Genomic DNA, 20,440 nt, shown 5'->3' with positions numbered 1-20,440 from the left:
TGCAACAAATCCGTTTTTATTTATATCAAAGACTTGATTTAGCTGCAGTGAACAACTTTACAGTTTCAGAGTAACGTACTGACTTTCAGAACAATTACAGGCAAAGTTATTTAAAACCAGCAGGAAGAACTCTTCTGTAAAACTGGAATACAAAAGCTTTTGTTTGAAAGGAGAAACAAAAAAACCTCATGTAACCTTGAACATTGAGGGGAGGAGTGAAAGGAGAAGCAAAACATTTGAAAAAATTAGGCCAAATGGTCCATTTTACGTGGCAGCTTGAGCTTTTTGTGCCACTGAACATTATCCTCTGCCCCTGTCTTCACCCTCCGCCATTAATCTTCAGTCTCTCAAATGTCCAAGCAACGTGCCTTTCCTCTTTGGGCAGTCGGGCACGCTCAGAACTGTGGTGTGGTGGCTGAAACTACTCAGGCTTGAAATCTGAGCCCATTATGTCAACAGATGTTACAGACGGGGAGGAGAGTAACCGTGAGGGGAGAATATATCAGCAGGACAAAACAAGAGAGGTTTCAGAATCCAACTGGGGAGAATGAGCATTCAATAGTACTTATTTCAATGTTTTGCATTATAGAAAGGGTCCAAAACCATTGAAAGGAGCAAAGGTGCACATCAAGATTATTGTTGGGTATATTTTCATGTTGTTCACAAAGTCTAAATATAATTTTAATTCCTTTCAAAGAAAAAAAAAATTGCAAATATGGGTGTGGATTAGATTCAAAGAACTTTGGCCTGTGGCACTTCAGAAAGCAGGTAAAAAAACAAACCACAGATTGACTACAGACACACCAATTAACTTTAACAGTTTCATCATTGAGACCTGACTTATAATGTCGATTGAGTTTGAGTTTGTTTTCCCAGAAGACAATAAAAAAGTAGCTTTGAATAAAAACAGAAAGGGAAGGAATTACAAGATCATTGGCATTAACACCTTGAAGCATTTGTTATCTTTAATCAGAATTGGACATCATAGTGTATTTTGCTAGTTAAAGACTGAAAAATCAGATTAGAGTTTTGATGCACTTCATGAAAAAAAAAAAAAACTTACAATATTTTGCCCTGATGATGACCAATCAGTTGATCAAGAGAAATGGCTGATCAGAACCAGCCAATTGCACTAACTGGTGCATCTCTAGTTGTAACCCTGACATTTTCATATTTTGTGTCCCATTCCAAAAATAAGTGAGAAATTTCATAGGCATTAATAATTTTATATTTTCAGCATGACCTTGTAATAAGCGGGAAGTGAGAAACAAACAGGCAAAAGTCTAAGAATCTCCTCTTGACAAATAGTCTCTGGACATTTCTTTTGGACCCTGGCACAAAGGATGTGAAGGCTGAAGTGTGCATCTTGATTTTATTATGATTACAACATTGAAAAGTAACAATGGCAGGTGGTTATCTTACACTCCTAGGTGGCCCCTTTCTTTTCTCTCCTCTCTCAGTCCTGGAATAACAGAGCCAGACATCAACCACACAGACTTTACGTCGCCAAGTCTCTTTCCACACACCTCCCACCTCTTCACGTCGGCGTTCCCTTTGCATACATCTTCTATTTCCTTTCATAAGAGTTTCAGTAGCAGCTCGTAGGTGGCGTTGATGATCCCCCAGGAGATCAGTGACCGGTGGTAGTTGAGATGGGCTCCTCTGAAGAGCATGACCACGCTGCCCCCCCTCTCCCTCCACACCGTTAACAGCACCTTCCGGCACGGCTGGAAGGCTCCGCCGACTTGAGACTGAGCCCGCGCCTTGACCACGTTTAGCGGGTAAAACATAATGCCGAGAGCTGCTCCCAACACCCCTCCGCACACAAAATCATTTACCAAGTGACCTGCCTGGTTATTAGCTTCTGGCAACAGCTCCTTGATGGGCCCGCGCAAGCCGAAGAACAGCACATTGCTGGGACCGTTACGGAGGAGTATGGGCACGAGGCCGCGGTAACACTCTCGGACGCCGTACTCGGTCACAAGTGTCCGGAAGGTGTGTGCTGTGTTGTTGAAGCGCGCATGGTGCCGATGATCCTGCAGGAGAGTCTGAACGCGCTCAAACGGCGTGAGGATGGCTTCTGTGGTTCCTGCCAGCGCCGCGGCAAAGCTTCGCGTGACGAGCTCTGGCACGCCACTGCCGCCACCGTGGTTTTGGAGTACCCTGGAGAAGTCCTCGTACAGGCCGAACATGATGGCCACCGTGGTGCTCTTCTGGAGCAGTGGGGGGAGCAGGCCCCTGTACAGATTCCTCAGCCCGTCCCTCTGCAGCTGCTGCACCGCCTCGGTAACCAGCACACCGTGCAGCTGCTGGCGGAACAGCACTTTCTGAATGGGGAAGGTCACCAAGATGTTGGTAAAGGCTGCCATGGAGCCACAGACGTAGTGCTTTCCATGAGAACCCAACTTGGCGCCGAGAATCCCGTCAGGCAACAGGGAGGAGCCTCCTTTTGTCAGGCCGGCCCCGGGTTGAGGTGTTCGGGTCGGCTCGGAGTCCATGGTGCTGACAGCCATGAGAGGCTCAGTGCACTGCCTGATCCTCCGGCATCACATCAACTCTGTACAGCACTGAAACAATATGTTAGAAACAGGCATTACAGCATGTTTACAACAAGTACATTTATGTGAAACAACTAAAACATTTTAATTAACCCATTGTTTTTTTTTACACAATGTAGCCTCAAACATATGTATTTTACTGGGATTTTATGTTATTTATCACAACAAAGAAGCACACAACTCTGATGTATTGATTTTATTTTGTATTCTTATATTTTCTATTTTAAATAAACATCTGAAAAGTGTAGTGTAGATAACACATGTTGTACCTCTAAATAAAATTCAGGACAACCAGCAGCCCTCACAAGACACCGAATTAAGTGTAAGTATAACCGTTCTGTGAAAACATCAGAGGTTTGTTAGAGAACAATAATTAGTGAACAATAATGAAACCCAAGGAGCACAGCAGAACAATTAGGGATAAAGCTGTAGGAAGCAAAGTCTTGCTATAAAACAATTTCCCAAGCTTTGAACAACATTAATCATTGAACATGGTGGTGGCAGCATCATGCTGTGGTAATTTTTTTTCTTCATCGCCAAAAGAGGGAGAGGAAAAAAAAAGCATTTCTGAAATTTGTGTATTCTGCTCCTTCCACTTCACAGTTGCACATTACTTTGCAGGGTTTCCCCCAGAAAACTTGCTAAGCCCGGTGGTCGGGGCATCGAGGCGGTCCACCGGCGGTCTACCGTGTCTTTGTATTAAAAGATGTTAAGTTGACAGGAAATTTAAAAGTATTACCTTATGTTACAGGAAAACATTTCCAGTTTTAATCTGCTATTTAAACCCACAACTAGTCTAACGCGGCGGGTTTTAAACTCTTATCTAGAGTTCTCCAAAGCATCATAATTCCTCATAGTAAGTTGATGTAAATATCCATAAAGGCCAGCCTTTGTCCAGTTTGAGTGAAAGGAGGCGCGCGCGATCCCGCTGAGGTAAAGCAGCAGCAGCGTGCGAGGCAAAGCGCAGAGGCGCCAGCTGTGTGATTGGTCCGCGCGCTGTCGGCTTTAAATGCATAAGCTATAAACCTATCTATTATAAACCTATTATTTAGGAATACATCTGCTCTGCTAGTGAAATGCTCAGAGCAACAGAGACACTTGCAGCCCGGCTTCAAAAAAAAAAAAAAAAAAGCGATTTTTTTTTTTTTCTAGAAACGTAAACAAGTAAGCCTTAGCCTGGCGGTGGGGCTAGTAAAGCATGGCGGGCCGCCAGGCTTATAATACACTGGGGGAAAAACCCTGCTTTGTGTAATAAAACAAACCAACAGGCTCACTATCATATCCAGTCACACCTGCAATATAAACCAACAAGTTTGTTATATTACAAAAATGTAAGGAGTATCAATACATTTGCAAGGCACCTTTTAATAAGCTACTTTTTTACAACATAAACTGGGACTTAACAGTATGTACCAACTCGAAAATATACTCTAACTTGTTTTAAAGACATTTCAACAGTAGTATCGCCTCATTACATCTGAGGTGATTGATTTCACGAGTTTCTTTTTGCATATCTGGTAATAATAAAATCATTTCATGTCAACCATCATCTGACAGAAATTAAACTGTTGCAACCAGACTAACGCCTGTACAGACAAGCAGCCTCAACAGCCGACTGATAAGGATTATTGCACAACGGACTGATAAGTTAGGGCCAAAGTCATAGGAAGGGCCAGGACAACTATAAAAGCATCGACACAAGTACAGAGCTAGAAGCACCGTACATGTACAGTATTAAATGAATCATTAATATTTAAAACTATTTTTAAACACACTTTTCCTCCTACCAGAAGCAACAAATCAGCTCCAGTAAATAAAAAAAAACACATTTGAAAATAAATGTCTAGAAAAGTGGAGAATTAAAGCACTTTTTTATGTAGTAAAGTACAAGAGGCAAAATGTCTTCACGTTATCTAAAAACAGATTATGAAGACACCAAAATATCAAGGCAAAAATCTTTAGACAGTTTCAGGTCAGAACATGAGGGTACCATTAACCATGACACAGTAGTTTTCACGCAGGTGTTTTGCCCTGAAGATTTCTACTTTCCATGAATAAATACAGGCCAATTTTAATTTCAGACCAATAGTTACATGTGCATTGTTGATGCTGCAATTCTTGCCATGCTGCTTTTGAAAATTATCATCTTTTGTGCTTTGAATATCTGCAACTTTGCCACAATTGGCAAGATGCTTCTCTATATGCTTGCTGATTAAAGAATAGAACTACATGAATTTTGCCAACTGCGGTAAAATTACACAGGAAACCCGTTTAATAGACTGAGACAAACCCACACTCATATTGTGTCACACTTGGATCTTTTATTCTTCCCTCTATGCAGCAAGTATTATTTCTCAGGAGTTCACAAACATGTCCAGTCACGCCTGTTTTCCTTTTACACACGTAGTGTGTAAAAGGAAAACAGGCCTATCTAAACAACATTTTTCAGTTACAATAATTCAAAACCATTAGTAACTTTTGTGTGTCTGCATACCAATAATAATAACAAGAAAGATTATAAGCAGCTATCATGCTTATCCCAATAATCACACAGAACGCTAAAGAACTTAGCAACATAAGCTAGTTCAAGCCTGCTCTTTCTTGCCTCCTCGTATTGATTTTCAGTCAATACATACTCAGAAAATATTGGGACAACGCTCAGAAAACAAGCCACAATCCACAGAAAAAAAATACCTGTCTGCAAAGCATGCTAGGTTTGGCACAGTCAGGTGCTGATTGACGGCTGTTTTGAAGACCCCAATGACAGCTACTCAGTGCCAAGCAGTAAAGTAGCCGCTTCCCTCCAGTTAAGCTTATAGATGAGTGCTTACCTGCTATGTGCGCTGATCGGTTGCTGTCCTGTACCTGGACAGGTGGGTCGGTTTTGCAAGGTAAACAGGCCAACGCTGTGTAGGTCGTGTCTGGAGTTACAGCAGAATTACCTGTCGTGACACCAAGGAAGCTTCTGCGCATGCGCATTGCTACGAAATTGAATCTACCGTTAGGGCTCACACAGATTTAAGATAACATTTTATACTTTTGAAACTCATTTAATTAAGCTTTTTGACATAGGTAATGAGTAGTATGGTTTTACCAATTTATCTACGTGAGTTCGACGCACATATATACATTTATCGCGCTGTTTGGAGACACTAGCTAACTAGCTGTGCTAACTCGGTTGACCTGCTTGACAGCAGTGTGCCGTAAAGTAAGATTACTGTAACCATAGTAACGTTCCAGCCGCGGCACCCATAGACATAAATGGCGGCACTGATGTGTTTGTAATTTAAAAAGACACACTTCAGTAGAACTACTGTTTTGGCCATGCTCTCAGAAGGAAAAAGAAAATGGCTTAAATTGGTAGTTTTAGTTCAATTGCAAGTATTTTTAATTGGAGATTTGGGGTTCCTAATTTAAAGATCAATTTGTTATTCAGTTGTTTGCACTATAAATAACTCTTTGTGTTTTTATATATTAATACCTTAACTTTCTACCCTTGTTTCCAAATATTTCTCCTTAAATAATTTTATATTCATGTGTGTCAATGTTTTAACTGGAGCTTTCTTATAATCACTTGAACGTTTTGACGTCAAATTATAAACTGTCAACAAAGTCTGCGATTTGCTCATTGAACAGAAGGTGGCGGTGGGGCACCTTCTGTATCAATTCCAACTATCTTTAAACAAATAGAAGAAGATGTTAGCCTTCTTCTATTTAGCTAGGCTAAATCAAAGCTAGCCTAGCTTTGTTTGGCTAACTCACGGTGGTTTTTAATGCTTTATTATTTTCTAAGTGTAGTATTTGCTTTCTATATTCATGCAAGACGTATTTATAATTTAGAATTTCTGTATGGCCGGTTATTGCATAGATATCAACTTAAATTCGGGTAGCTATAGCTAGCTAAATAACGTTTTTTTTTTTGCTAGCAGTTTATTTATATTTTGTAGAGAGCGGCTATCTGTCGTTATTAGTCTTTAATACAGCCCTTAATGTATTTGCGCATGTGGAGAATCCTTGTCTTACGCCTCAGTCTCGACTGCTGGTGTGGTTTCTTTGTTTATTAGTCTAATTTAATGAAAAATAATAGATTAATGAAATGTCGGCGCAAAAAGACTGTGAGTTTTTGGTTAAAAGAGCCCGGGAGTTGGTTTCCGATGATCCCTGCGCGGCCAAGGCCTGGCTAATAACAGCCAGAACCCTATACCCAACAGATTTCAACATACAGGTAACATTAAGCATCCATTTGTAGCAGAACGTACCTCTGTCATGATTGCTTAGAAGCTCGTTTCGCTTGCTGTTTTTACAGTATGAAATGTACATCATTGAACGCAATGCAGAGAGGACAGCTTCGGCTGGGAGACTACTGTATGACATGTGAGTTACAGCACGGGATTCAGTTACCATCTTATGTCCAGCTTGTGCTAAAAGTTGCCAACCATGTGTTCCCCCAATAGGTTCATAAACTTTCCAGATCAGCCGATTGTGTGGCGTGAGATCAGTGTCATCACAGCTGCCCTCCGCAGTGACTCTCAGGACAAACATGCACAATTTCTAAGAGGTGAGAGAACAATATCTTGCAAAATAGGAATACTTATTGAACTTTTATCACAGCTTGTCGCACCACCACAATAAACTGCTTTCATGGGGACTTTTGTGACACTAACATAAAATAGTAGATAATTGAAGAGTGGAACGAAAATAATAGATGCTTTTAAATTTTCCCTTTTTTATATATTTCACACTGAAATACTGAAAAGTGTCCTAAGAACCTGTTAAACATTCTAGCAGTACTTTATAGAGCTGCCTTTTGTGGCATTTGTAGCTTTTGTTGTATTTTGAGGGGAAGTACCTACCAGTTTATGGAAAGTTGAGGATTTTCTCTATTCTTTTTTGCAAAATTATTTAAGCTCATTGTGTACAGCATTGTTTAAAAGTTATTTCACAGATTCTTATTAAGATGTATCACTGACAACCATATGTGTTTGTCTTTTTCCCTTGCCCAGCTCTTTTTGAGACGCTGCCTGGCCGTGTGCAGTGTGAGATGCTGCTGAAAGCCACAGAGCAGTGCTTCAACACCTTGGAGAAGGCAGAGATGCTGCTGCTCCTTCTGAAGCGCTTTCCAGAGACTGTCGTCCAGCACGGGGTGTGTAATAACACCTTTCCAGCAACTCTTAATGTTTTGAGATGTGAATCCAGTGTAACCTGTTTAGTGGTGTGCTTTGTGTTGTTAGGTCAATTTAGGCGAGACTTTGCTGGAAGCAGAGGCATCAGAAAATGTGGAGACTCCTGTCAACTGTTTCAGAAAACTTTTTGGTCAGTAATGGTTATGATTAAAATGCATATAATCCAAGCCATTTGAGGGAGAAACATAATTTTTTTTAACACAATTTTCTATTTTTGTAGTATGTGATGTCCTTCCCTTGGTCATAAACAACATGGACATGCGTCTGCCTGCAAGCCTAATGCAGAAATATATCCTGAAAGCAGCTGAATTCTACATCGGTTATGTTACCCGTGGACCTTCATCTGATGTGCAGTTACAAGGTACACCTTCCTGCCAAAATTTTGCAGATCTATCATAGTTTCTATGTTCTTACATTTTTATTTGCCTTGTATTCTTTAGGTAGCCAAGATGGTGCAACTCTAAAGTCTCCTGGAGTGTCTCGTGGCTCCCAGCGGTTTGTGATTGATGGCCTGTCTGAGAAATCGTCAGTAGTAGCAGAACCTTGGGAGAGGCTGCTTGATATCGTCACTGTCGTTGGTGCTCGCTGCGAGTGGCAGGGAGACAAAGGACAGAGGTAGCCCCCCTTTGACTCACTCAGACAGAATCATGAAAAATATCCAGTAAATGTCTGATTTATCATTTTTTTTTACTCTTTTAGAGACTCTTGCGGCGTGTTTGCACAGGAAACAAATTTTGGGATGAAAGTTTTTATGTTACTGATAAAATATGTGTGTATCTGTGTGTGCTAGGAGTTACATCGACATGCTGCAAAGAGTGAAAGAGCTGTGTCGCTATCTGCCTGGTCTTGAAGGAGAAACAAGGTCGCGCTACTGCAGTCAGGTGGTCATTTGTGCTGCACTCGTCCTTTTTCGCAGTGCCTTTCTCTATGTCTCAGCTGTACAGCCGTCACTGTTCCAGGGTCAGTCTCTGTGCTCAAAGCACTTAAAGTTTGCTCTGTTTTTTTTATCATCTTATAAGTTTATATGCGCATTTCTTTTTTTGAAGGGGTTGGTGCAATGACTTCAGGACCATGGATCCTGGTGGAGGACTTGAGTTCGGTGTACAGTGATGTGGAGGTGGACAGAGCAACGTTGAAGCATGCACATAAGAAACGCAAACTGGCTGACGGGAGAGAGAAAACAATGGTCAGAACAGATTTGAGATCTTTTTAGAAAGCAAAGAAAGATTGGTATATTTCTTTAAAATACTGTCTTGGCACTAAAAGGAGCACATAAACGCACTCGTAGTGTGATTTCCATTTTTTTTTTTTTTTTCTGGACATATTATTGTAGAGCTCCGATGATGAAGAAGGTTTGGGGAAAGGCCGCGGCCGACACATTCTGGTCAACAAGACAGAGATGCCCAACTGGTCAGAAACACTGGAGAGTTTCCGTACAGCGAGGGAAAGTTGGGACCTGCTCCATTCTCACGATGGTCTGGAAGCTGGTAAGCACCACTAATGGATTCCTGTGGTGTTTTTGGGTTCCATATTCTCTTCACCTAGATTGCTCTTAAGATCAGACAATTGAATCACTATTTATTTAAATGGACTTTGTTTCTGAATGTCTTTTAGAGTTCAAGAAGATCTGTGCAGCATGGAAGATGGAAAGCTGGCTCTGGTTCAGAATCTTCCTCTCTGACATGATTATACACCAGGCAAGGATCTTGTTCAAAGCCTTGTTCGCTTACTTTGTCAGCTGCTCTGAACTTACCCACAGCATATTTTAAATGCAGATATTTACTTAATATCAGGATTTCTGCAAGCTCCTAAAAGTAATTAATTTAATAGTTCAATCCATGTTTTAGGCCTTCAAATATATTAAATAGTTTTAAATTAAATGTATTTAAGTTTTAATCGTGTGTGCTTGTTTATCATTATATCCTATATATGATATGTTTATTCTTTGGGGGTGGTTGAAATATGTTCTGGTAGCATTGAATTGTTGTATAATTTGTAGTTCTTACTGAAGAATTTGTTGTTTTGCTGTGACAAAACTACAAGTCCCACGATGTAGGGAAGCAATGAACCCTGGAAAAGAACAGTTTACTAACTGCTGTAGACACTTGTGGCACATGCCAAGGACATTGCAATTTAAGTTTATTAGGGCTAATCAGTAATAAGTTAAATAAATAAATAGTTATTTGGTGATTAAGTTATTATTTTTCAAAATTCCTGTAGGTCTTAATGCAAGTCATAACTGTTTAAAAATATCTTAGATTGTCCTGAATTTAACTTGCCAATTGTTGCAGAAATCCTTTGACATATTGAAATTAAGGGGAATTTAACTAGCAACTAAGACATTTATTTAAATGTTAATATTGTGTAGTGACTAGAGCAAATGCAATAAATTATGAGGGCTGATTACACTAAGTAGATAAACATTTGCTTCATTATATATCTGTTTATTTTTTCCATGCCTGCCTTACAAGATTTATTTGTCTGTACTAATTGTGTTTGCATATGGTTGTTGCTCCCAGGGCCATTATCGCAAGGCCGTCTCCAGCCTGCATCAGATGGCGTCAGTGCAGCAGCCTCAGCCTGCACAGCAGAGCCCCACAGGCCAGGCCAGCCTGGAGCACCACAGGGCCCTGATACAGCAGGCATCCTGCCACTATGCACTGGGAGAGTACAGGGTAAACATATGCACACCATCTCACTCTACTAGTGTTTCGGTCGGTGCATGTTGGTAAGCATGCATGGGTTAGTTCAAAACATTTGACACAAAATGCATTCAGTCTTCAATCTTACCGTCTTTTAGCACTAAGCTCTGGATGAAAGGACTTTTTCAGTTTGTATTCAGTTGATTGTGTAACTTTGTGTTTTTTAGGGATATTGACCTAATATATAACCAGTTTAATGTCACAATAATTTATCAGCAAAGTGCCATGAACTTTGTCCTAGAAAGAAAACTAACAGCACTTCACCTGAAGGTGGCAGTATTGGTTAAAACTACTTCTGTAAGGCCATGTTTACCAAATTTTGGTTGAGAAACATAATGCACAATTACATTACAAGTGTAACCCTCTGGAATTATAATGGAAATTGTCATCCATTTGGTAAAAATGTTCCTGTTGGTGCACTTGGTATCTTTTTTGCATAAAATCTCTGTTTCAACAAACATTTTGGAACTTTCAAAATTTTTTTAGAGATTAATAGAACACTATATTTCAAGTAGTTTTTGATTTGGCCAAATTTTGTGACCTATTTGAACTTCAGTCACAAAAGGGAACCAATTTTAGCATTAGAAAGAGCATGAAAAAGTCGGCTATAGGTCGCATTTCCCTGCTGTATGGATGTAGCCTAAGTGGCTTAGCATATTACTTATGTGCTAAACATGTTTACTTGGAAGAGGGCTTTTACAATAGTAGAAAATGATGTGGTGGCAATAACCTTCTACTATTTTGGTGACCTGTCCAAGGTTTACACTGCCTCTCGCCTGTTGACTGCTGGATGTAGGCACCAGCCTCCCTCACAACCCCACAAGGATGACCGTGTTATTGGATGGATGGATGGAAAGAAAAATATTTTCTCCTGTTTATTTTAATGAGCCTTTGCATCTTTATATACACTGTGTTGTATTTTGTTGATCAGATGGCCTGTGAAAAGCTCCTAGATGTTGTGAGTGGGCTGGTTCCCCCAAACCAAGAACTGACCAAAGCACCAGAAGATGTGAGCAGAATCAAATCCAAGACCAGGAAAGGTAAGCATTATAGTTTTATCCACATATTCTGATTATTAGTGGGTTTCAATTTGAATTTCTATTAGATAGAGTTTAGGCCATCATGTTATTGCCGGAATATTCCTGACTGAAAATAACAGGTTTTCAGTATTACCATCAATATTTTTAACAAAAACATATCATGATGTGTTTAAAACGACTTCCTACCCATCCTGTAGCTTACTAAGTCTATTAAAAAAAAAAAAAAAAACCTTCTTACTTTAGCAAGTGAAAAGTTTTTCTTTGTTTCCACACTATGAATATCAGTGGTTTTCACAATTGTCAATATTATTTTATGTAAGAATGGAAAAAAAAACATTCATCTTTTCAGCTCTTCTACAGTGTTCACTGAAATAATTGGGGATCGTATTAGAAGAAGTTTTAACCTGATGTTTAACCTTGATATACTTTCAGTGTTATGAACAGTTTATGCCTTGTAAGTGACATAGATTACTTCCTTGTTGAAGATGGATTTATGTCCTGAAATGTCTGTTCAAACTCTGTACTATTACAACCATTCAATGCATTAGATTACAGAAAAGTAAATTTATTTCAGTAACTCAATTCACTGAGTTAGTACAACACATTGTACAGATTAATTGCACACAGTCATGTTTTAAAGCCTTTGTTTCAGCTTATGAAAACACAACATTTAGGAGTAGAATATTGTATCTCATAAGTAAGTGAAAATTATGGTTTTAATGTAGAAAGTAAATGTATGATGAAAATGTTTACTTAGTTAATTATTCATCCAAACAATTCTTCTATATCTGCCTAAACTAGGTAATGACCTACGGTTGCTTCCCTGCACCAGCAGAGCTGTGTTACCTTTCTGTCTCCAGCTCATGCTTGCTTGCTTTAAGGTACTTGGATTAGTGGAATCTTTGAAATGACAACCACTGATTTCTTTCAAATGTGACGCTTTGATCCTTTTTCTTCTTTTTTCTTTGATTGACCAGCTCAGAGCCTTCACAGACAGCCGTGACGACCTGTCTCTCGGCCATGTGGTGGTGCTGCTGCAGCATGACTGGCCACAGGGAGAGATGCTGTTCTTAAAGGCTGTTGATAAAATCTGTCAGCAAGGGAGTTTCCAATATGAGAACTTCTTCAACTATGTCACCAGTATCCTTATCTGTCGCTGCAAACACAATACGGTCAAAGTTGATAAGGACACATTTGCGTGGCCTGTTTGTTCATCGGCTTTTCTGTCATGTCCGGTATGTTGGTTTACTTAAACTCATTATTACACTCAGACATTGACATGCTGGAGGAGTTTGCGTACTTGCGGACTCCAGAGGGAGGGAGAATTCAGCTGGAGCTGCTTCCTAATCAGGGAATGCTGATTAAGTAAGGGGCAACCATATGGAAGTTTTCCACTTTGCATGGTGACTCTGCACTTCCCCTTTCTGTTGATGGTTTTAATGAAAGCAGATTAGCTACACAGACTTGGCCTGTGGGGAAAATTGTTGCTTTGGACTAAATGAACTGTTAATAGAGCCGCCTTATAGATAGGAGAACAGTCCCTTGCAAAAATATTCATACACGTTTAACCTTTTCACATTTTTTCTCATTAGAACCACAAACTTCACAAAGCTCTATTAGAAGTCTGATAAGTACAAGTGGAGTTAAAGGAAGTTTTTGGTTTACTTGCAAAATGCTATATGTGGAAGAAAACTAACCGTGCACCTCACCCTGCACACACCATTTCCCCAGTGAAATGCGATCATGGTGTTTTTCTTTAGCAGTGAAAGGACAGCTGGTCAAAGTTAATTTGAAGATGCATTGAGCTCAGTACAAGAAGTCCTAAAAGACCTTGTTAGAGTCTGCAAAAGACTTGAGACTCTGGCGGACTCTCTAGATCTGCAAAGCTGTTCCAAGCTACCTCACAAGATTTGCTCCAAAAGATTGATTCAGGAAGGCTGAATACATCTGCACACCACACTTCTATCATCATTTCCCTACATTTCACAATTATTCAAGTCTATCAGAAACATACACTGATGTTTCAAATAGTAACCTAACGAAATATGAAAATGTTCAGCTGCTGTTAATATTTTTGTAAGTGACTGTATGTGCTAAACCATAAAACCATTTAGACTCTCTCTGGTTCATTGCTGTAGCAGTTGTAGATTCTTAAGTTAACTCTCACTGACAGAGTTGTTGAATGTTGCTGTCCCTCAGGAACCCTAGCCCCGCCCTGGGGGTGGAGTTAAATACCCTTCTGCTCCAAGGGGTGCAGACAATGGACAGGTACCCCAGGCCCCTCCTCCCACAGTCCCCATCCCGCCCACACCAGTCACCCTTCCTCCATTCCCAGCTTTAAGGCTTGTCATCCCCTCCCCAGTTTTAATTTGGGACATTTTGCATCAAGAGTTGGTTGTTCTTTGATTTCCTGTTGCTGTTTGTTAATTTAATTCATTTCCCCTCTTTTCTGTGGTCATCAGTGTTGTTGTTATCAGAGGATGATGTCAGTGTTTTTGCACAGTCAGTTTAGTTTTTTTTTTTTTACAGTTCATAGCAATCTCATCCCATTTGTGGACATGTTTTTATAGCGTTTTTATTTACAATACTCAACATAAGTGGTTTAAAGTAAATTGTCTTATTTGTGTGTGGAAGGAATGAAGCAACATGATGTTACCATGACTGTGTTTTTGTTGTGTTTCTCATATTAATGTCAGTTTTGTCCGTCAGTATATTTTTGACCGTTTGTATGTTTATTTTTTTTTAAATAATTTTCGTCCTGCAGACACCACACTGTGACTCGAGGGATCACCAAGGGAGTGAAGGAGGATTTCCGCCTGGCCATGGAGAGGCAGGTGTCACGTTGTGGAGAAAATCTACTCAGTGTGCTTCACCGTTTCTGCATTAATGAGAAAATAATCATCATCCAGTCTCTTCCTTAACACCTGGCTTTTTTATTTGCACAGATTTAGTGCAGTTGGACTTATATTAGAACTCAAACAGTGGAACTGTTCTCTTCTCAATTTATCAGTTTGGGATAAATTTGGGTGTCCGTTGTGCTTTTTGTCATTTTCAGAGAACTGTAACGTCCACAACCTTCACACATTTTGTGTAGGTGTTGATGTCGAGTAAAGACTCAAATGCTTTTTGATACTCTTTATTGTTTTGCTATACTGTTTTGATCAGACTGTATGTTTATATTGATGTTGCCATTAAATGTCTGACTGGTTAAAATGCAGATAATACATTATTTCATGTCATGCAAGCATATCTATATAAAAATGTAATTCTTCAACGTGGAAAAAAAAAAAAGAAGCAGAAAGTAAAAACTGCACATTTTTACCAAAGCTAAAGCATAGTCATTCCCAAAATTTCTACTGTCACAAAATAACAGGAAAAGACTTTTCACAATCACAGCCAGCAAGCATTTCTATTACATCAATTAAACGGGGGTGCGAAGGCAACACAGAGCAACAAAACCCAATTTATAAGGACTTTTTAAAATTTTTTATCTCATCTGACATTTCCAGGATAAATATGCTTTTCCATTATGACCTGAACACCCCACAGCTGTTTTGATTCATGATTTCAGGTTTGGTCCTGATGCTCACCTTGGAAAGCACTGTTGTAGTCTAACTAATCTTTTTATTACACTGTCCAGCTCACACTTCCTTTAGTGCTCATATGCACTCCAGAAAAGTACAGAGTCTGATCAATATATTTTGTAGGACTGGCTAGTATTGAATAAGAAAATGTAGTTTGGGGAAACATCTATAGCTCCACCCTTTTTCCCTGTCGCATTATTCACAAGTTCCTTGGATCAGTCTGTCCAATCGTCTATTAATTTGTTTATTTAGTCCCTCTGTTTTCCAACTTTTTTTTCTATATGTAAAATCTGACCAAGGTGGATATATTTGCCATACATTTATTGTGGTCTTTTGTATCTTACTGTAACAATCAGCTAAGCTCATCTTGGTGATTACGGAGTTACTCTTCTGTTTCTGCCACCAGTCTACTCGGCAGGTCAGCCTGCAGAGCAGCCCTCAGATTAGCCCAGAACAGCCTGTGTTTGGCTTTGTCCTGAGGCCATTCCAGGTACGTGTGTCGTTTCATCATAGACTTAAGCTGGTAGTACTTGGACGGGATCAGATACTGGGGCAGAGGCTCAAGCAGCACCAGCACGAGGCTGTCCGACCCCTGAGAAAGACGTTGATGGCTGGCGAAGTAAAGCTCATAATGGCACCATTCACTCTTGATAAAGTGAGCGGAGAGCAGAAACACTGAGCGGCGACTTTTCTCCACACATGTGATTATGTTCTCCATAATTGTTTTCCCCGGCACAAAGTCTTTTTCATGGTGGCAGATTCTGAGCCCTCCTGCAGGACCCTCGAGGTTCAAAAGCAGGAAATTCTTCACCCAGTCTGCGTCGTGCTGGCTGTAGGACACAAAAGCATGGAACTCGATGCCCACCAGGTCTTCGGGTCGAAGCTGCCTCATTCTCGCTCGATGTTTGGCTCTGGTCCACTGCCAGATCATGCCCATGTACCAAGGCACATCCAGACGTCGGCACAGAAAGAAAATGCTGACAATCAGTACTACTGAAGGAACCAGGATGGTGGCTGCCAGAAGGCTGGCGCTGCAAGAGATCTCAGGAATCTGGAAGATTTCTAACGTGGAATTCCTGGCTGCTTCGGGGTAGATGCAGTGGTAACCCTCTGGCCATTTTAACAGTTCAAGACCTGAGTGGCCACTCTTATATTCGGTCTGAATGCCAAGACGGATGAAGTGCCTCAGAGGGCAGGTGCAGGTGAACGGGTTGTCACTTGCATCCAGGATTTTCAGATTAGGACATCTTTTCAGATTTCTCAGTGAAGGTGCATGGAGGGAGTTTGACTTCAGCAGAAGCTCAGTCATTTTTGGGAAGTCATCACATACCGGCAGGTCTCGGAGCCTGTTAGCATTCAGATTCAGAGAAGAGAGATTTAGCAGTTTGTGGACTAACTGTGGTATTACAGAAATCTGGTTGTTCTGTAGGTCCAGTGTTTCTACCCCTTTTGGTAGACAATTAAAAACATTATCTGTTAGACCTCCAGAAGAAAGATTCATAACAGTGATGCTCGGTGGCCACTTACAATAAGGGGAACCGTCATACACAAAGGAGTTGATACTGAGGTCCAGGTGTCGCAGAGATTTCATGTACTGCAGTCTTTGACTCACTACTTGTAGATTCTTCAGATTATTGCCTACCAGAGAGAGATTTTGTACGTTGCCCAGGGTCTCGCATTCAACTGTTTTTTGACCTTCGAATCTGGAGAAGATGGAATCAGACAGCGCGCAGAAAGAGAAGTCCAATTCAAGGATGGGGCTCTGTTTTTTCGGACACGTCATGTGAATCAGTGAAGTCTCTACGATTGCACAGTGCTCTACTGGCAGGTTGATGAAAAAGTTGTACAAGGCTTCCTGAGAGAAAAAAAAGGAGGTTACAGCAGCTCGTGAGGCTGTGAAGGACTGCATTGAGGATGTCTCTGCCAGAGGGGTGTCTTTAATTGGGGGCTTGTTTATTGCCACATCAGAGGCGCTCAGTTGGGCAATGGATGTGTACAGAGTGGCATTTATTAATTGAGTTAAATCGTCCCAGTCAATTACAATGTTGTTCACGGAAAGAGTGCGAGTGGAAATTATGGCTCTTTTACTAAGCTGTGTTTTTACATATTGGTAGCCCCCACTTATATTCCTCACTTCGACTTCTACAAAAAATGACAATGCATCAGCAAGCAATTCACTCTGGGTTATTTTTCCACCATTTAGATCTACTTGAATTTTTTCAGCATGACTATCCATTAAGCTGTTTGCTTCATAATCAAGTTCCTCCTCCAGAGAAAGGGTCAAGCAGTATAACGTCACGTTAGCGATGTTCTTGAAATCCCCCAAGCTGATGACTTTCGCTCCAAGTGTTAAACTCTCCAGTTTTCTTAAGAGACTGAACTCTCTTCCCAAGGTCATGTTCTCAAACTTGTTCCATGCCATGTTCAGCACTCTGAGATTCCCTGTAAATGACAAGTAACGTTGGTCTGACAGGTTCCTCAGCAAGTTGTGCGACAGATCCAGATTTTCTAGAAGCGGCGTGTCATGAAACGTCTCTGTGTCAATGAGCTCCAAGCCATTCCACGACATGTTCAGGAACCGAAGGAGGGTTGTGTTTTTAAATTCCCCTTTGTGGAGCTGATGTATGTGGTTGCATGACAGGTCAATATATTCTGCAGCAAGAGGCAGGTCTGTCGGGACAGAGGAGAGGTTTCTAGACGATCGGTCTACGATGCCGTCATGGGTTGAAGTACACATCTGCAGCATCACCAACACGGCCGCTGCCCAGAGGAATGCAGTCGATGGCCCCATCGCCTGTCTGGATAAATGGAAGATAATGTGGATTAATACCACTGTGACAGTGTCCCTGCAACATTTCCTGCTTACTTCACCTTGATTCAAGTTTTTAATGTAGAAGAAACGCTTAACGTATCCTGCTTTTACTTAAAGCCTTTTGAAACAAACAAACAAAAAAAAAATACTTCCAACTTAAACTTTTTCAAATATTGCCATGTTACAATTGGTGTATCCCATTGGTTCTCCTGTAGATCAAAACAAAGGCGTCCATGATTGTGAAGTGGAAGGAAAGTAATTTGTGGTCCTAATCATTATTGTTATTCTTGTTTCAGAAAATACTGGAAGGTGCAGTTTGTATGCAATCATGTGTGCACATCTCACTCTATGGAAGTCTGTGTTTCTCTAACATTGCTGAACATGTGAATATTTAATATCAATTTTAACAGTACTGAAAAAAATAACAAGATTATATACCAGAACTCTCAAAACCAAACAGCAGAATATCACTCAAGTAAGAGCAGTGATACTTCATGATAATATTACTCAAGTAAATGTAAAACAATACTGTGATGATGCATTTAGTCAAGGTTATTTGCTTTGGGATGCAATCCAACGTGTCTCTCCTGACGTGTACGATTATATGGGATGAATATTTTACCTTTAAACAAACTAAAGTTGGTGTGGATCAGATAATACAACCCTTTAGTACATTTCTTCCGAAACATTACTCAAGTAAATGTAACTAAGTAGTTACTACCCACCTTTCACAGACTAGATATTTATATGTGCACACAGATCTGACTGACACTTGCATGGTTTCATTTTAGCAAGATCTAGTAACACTAGAGGACGCCATTGTCTCACCGACAGTAAACTAACACTGTAGTTAATGAATAAAAAAAGAAACGCTCAGAATTGTTCTTAAAGAAACTATCACAACATCAGTCAAATACACTCAAAGAAATGAATCATTGACTTAATATAATTTTTTTATATATTGACTTGTATCAGGGCTATATACTATGATCATTACAGGAATTTATTTACAGTTATATCATAGTAAGTTATTCCGTAGCAAACATTGGTACTGACTAAAACCAAATAGCTGAATATACAACCATATAACAGTTTTTCATGATTTCCTTCATGCTAATTATACAGTGAATTTTGGAAAACAACCCTAAATATATAGTAAGTGCTATAGTGGAATGGTTTAGATTATAGCTTGTTGTGTGTTAGAATGACCCAAACAAAGTTAGAACTAAAACCAATTATGAATACGTGACAGGACTAAACAAAACTACTGTTCACAGACACTCTGTCCACTCCTGTCGCACTGAGCTCGAGCTATTTTACAAAGAAAAAAGGTAAAAACTGCAGCTTGAATGTGTAAAGCTGCTGTAGACATAACACAAAAAAACTGTAGCTGGAATACCATTTGAATTAAAAGCACTTCATATGTCTTCGGCAAGCATATTATTGTAAAAACAGAGGAAATAGTGCACAAACCTGAGCCAGCTTCAGATGCCTTTTTAATCCAAATCTTAGTCGCAGAAGACTGATTTCTCAAAGATGGGGAAAAAGTGCAGTTTACTCATAATAATGTTGGTTTTTCCACAAAATGGGTGGAAAAAACAAAAAAAAAAGGTTTCTCAAAAGACAAGCATCAATTCTACTGTTGGATTGGCTTCTGCTCCTTATTTGTAATAATGTTGCACTAAATAGCCACATTGATGTGAAACAGATATAGAAACGAAAGCTCCTCTCTAACCAGTTGTGTCTTTTCTCTCACATCCCCATCCTGTTTTCACTTCCTGTTTTTATTTACAGCACAGAGTGACAAAGAAAACTTCTGCCTCTTGACAAGACAGTACAGATACAGAAATCTGATTATTTTAGTGCTTCTGAACATTCAGTTCTATTTTCTTTATTTATTAAAATAATTCATTTAAGATATCTTCCTTCATCATTTTTAATGGCATAAAATTAAAAAATATTTTGTTCATTTCCAAGAAAGGTGTCGCAACATAAGCTTCATAAATGACAGATCAACTCAGTTTCAGCAGTTTCCATCCTTTAGCGTCATGGTGACCCAATAATGGCAGTGGGGATAGTAAATAGACATTTGTCACTTTTTAATTTGCTTACGCCTCGATCCCTTGAAGCAGAGTGACTGTGTTGTTTACCTTACTACAATCTCTGCCGCTGGACAAGGTGGAATCATTTTTTGATGTGCTTTAACTGTGATGGAAAGGCTTTTTTTTATTTTTAAGACACACATATCCCAGCAATTTCCTCTGCCACCCTGTGCGATTTTTGCCTTGGGTGACTGACTGGCACATATACAGAGAGGAGAGCTAAATTTAATAAAGTCAGATAATGCGGTGTGTTTGTTGTCACCTGGTACCATTAGATCAGATCTAGGTGGGAACACTGCAAACGTCCTTACCACCTCTTACAATAAGAAAAACAATGAAAAAGGAAAACACCTTGGATCATCTCTTGTAAATCGGCTAAAAATTAACCTAATTTGTTTATTCGTCATGAACATTTGGCAACTGTTAATTCAAACCTCATCACTAAGAAGGGTTTCCAGA

The 20,440-nt window shown here is 39.9% G+C and overlaps 3 protein-coding genes across 8 annotated transcripts; 1 reads left to right on the top strand and 2 right to left on the bottom strand.

Annotated features, from left to right (window-relative positions):
• Positions 1–6,885, bottom strand: slc25a51b (solute carrier family 25 member 51b). 4 transcript variants are annotated; one of them, XM_015031496.1, is made up of 3 exons: positions 6,818–6,885; positions 5,390–5,539; positions 1–2,567 (listed from the first exon to the last, which is right to left on the bottom strand). In XM_015031496.1, the coding sequence occupies exon 3, from the start codon at positions 2,511–2,513 to the stop codon at positions 1,578–1,580; it is 936 nt and encodes a 311-aa protein (XP_014886982.1). In that variant the 5' UTR covers positions 2,514–2,567; positions 5,390–5,539; positions 6,818–6,885; the 3' UTR covers positions 1–1,577. The 4 variants fall into 4 exon arrangements, with proteins under 4 accessions (XP_014886982.1, XP_014886984.1, XP_014886983.1 ...); XM_015031498.1 differs by lacking the exon at positions 6,818–6,885 and adding an exon at positions 2,828–2,895 and having other exon boundaries at positions 5,390–5,779; XM_015031497.1 differs by lacking the exon at positions 6,818–6,885 and adding an exon at positions 5,653–5,777.
• On the top strand, positions 6,188–14,700 carry ints10 (integrator complex subunit 10). 2 transcript variants are annotated; one of them, XM_015031493.1, is made up of 18 exons: positions 6,188–6,783; positions 6,865–6,932; positions 7,013–7,116; positions 7,562–7,701; positions 7,790–7,871; positions 7,962–8,102; positions 8,182–8,356; positions 8,532–8,701; positions 8,788–8,927; positions 9,075–9,228; positions 9,356–9,438; positions 10,261–10,416; positions 11,375–11,483; positions 12,285–12,364; positions 12,461–12,623; positions 12,755–12,848; positions 13,683–13,751; positions 14,248–14,700. In XM_015031493.1, exons 1-18 carry the CDS (start codon positions 6,655–6,657, stop codon positions 14,402–14,404), a joined length of 2,214 nt encoding a protein of 737 aa, XP_014886979.1. In that variant the 5' UTR covers positions 6,188–6,654; the 3' UTR covers positions 14,405–14,700. The 2 variants fall into 2 exon arrangements, with proteins under 2 accessions (XP_014886979.1, XP_014886980.1); XM_015031494.1 differs by lacking the exon at positions 13,683–13,751 and having other exon boundaries at positions 6,190–6,783.
• On the bottom strand, positions 14,608–19,573 carry tlr1 (toll-like receptor 1). Of its 2 annotated transcripts, none has more exons than XM_015031491.1 (2): positions 19,353–19,573; positions 14,608–17,865 (listed from the first exon to the last, which is right to left on the bottom strand). In XM_015031491.1, the coding sequence occupies exon 2, from the start codon at positions 17,856–17,858 to the stop codon at positions 15,450–15,452; it is 2,409 nt and encodes an 802-aa protein (XP_014886977.1). In that variant the 5' UTR covers positions 17,859–17,865; positions 19,353–19,573; the 3' UTR covers positions 14,608–15,449. The 2 variants fall into 2 exon arrangements, with proteins under 2 accessions (XP_014886977.1, XP_014886978.1); XM_015031492.1 differs by having other exon boundaries at positions 14,608–17,861.
• Positions 19,574–20,440: the final 867 nt, after the last annotated feature.

Source organism: Poecilia latipinna, unplaced genomic scaffold (assembly GCF_001443285.1).
Source record: "Poecilia latipinna isolate Pla-1442-1.1 unplaced genomic scaffold, P_latipinna-1.0 Scaffold209, whole genome shotgun sequence".
In the NCBI taxonomy this organism is placed as follows: Eukaryota; Metazoa; Chordata; class Actinopteri; order Cyprinodontiformes; family Poeciliidae; genus Poecilia; species Poecilia latipinna.
Note: the sequence above shows the minus strand (reverse complement) of the source record. Positions and strands in the feature narration are given on the sequence as shown.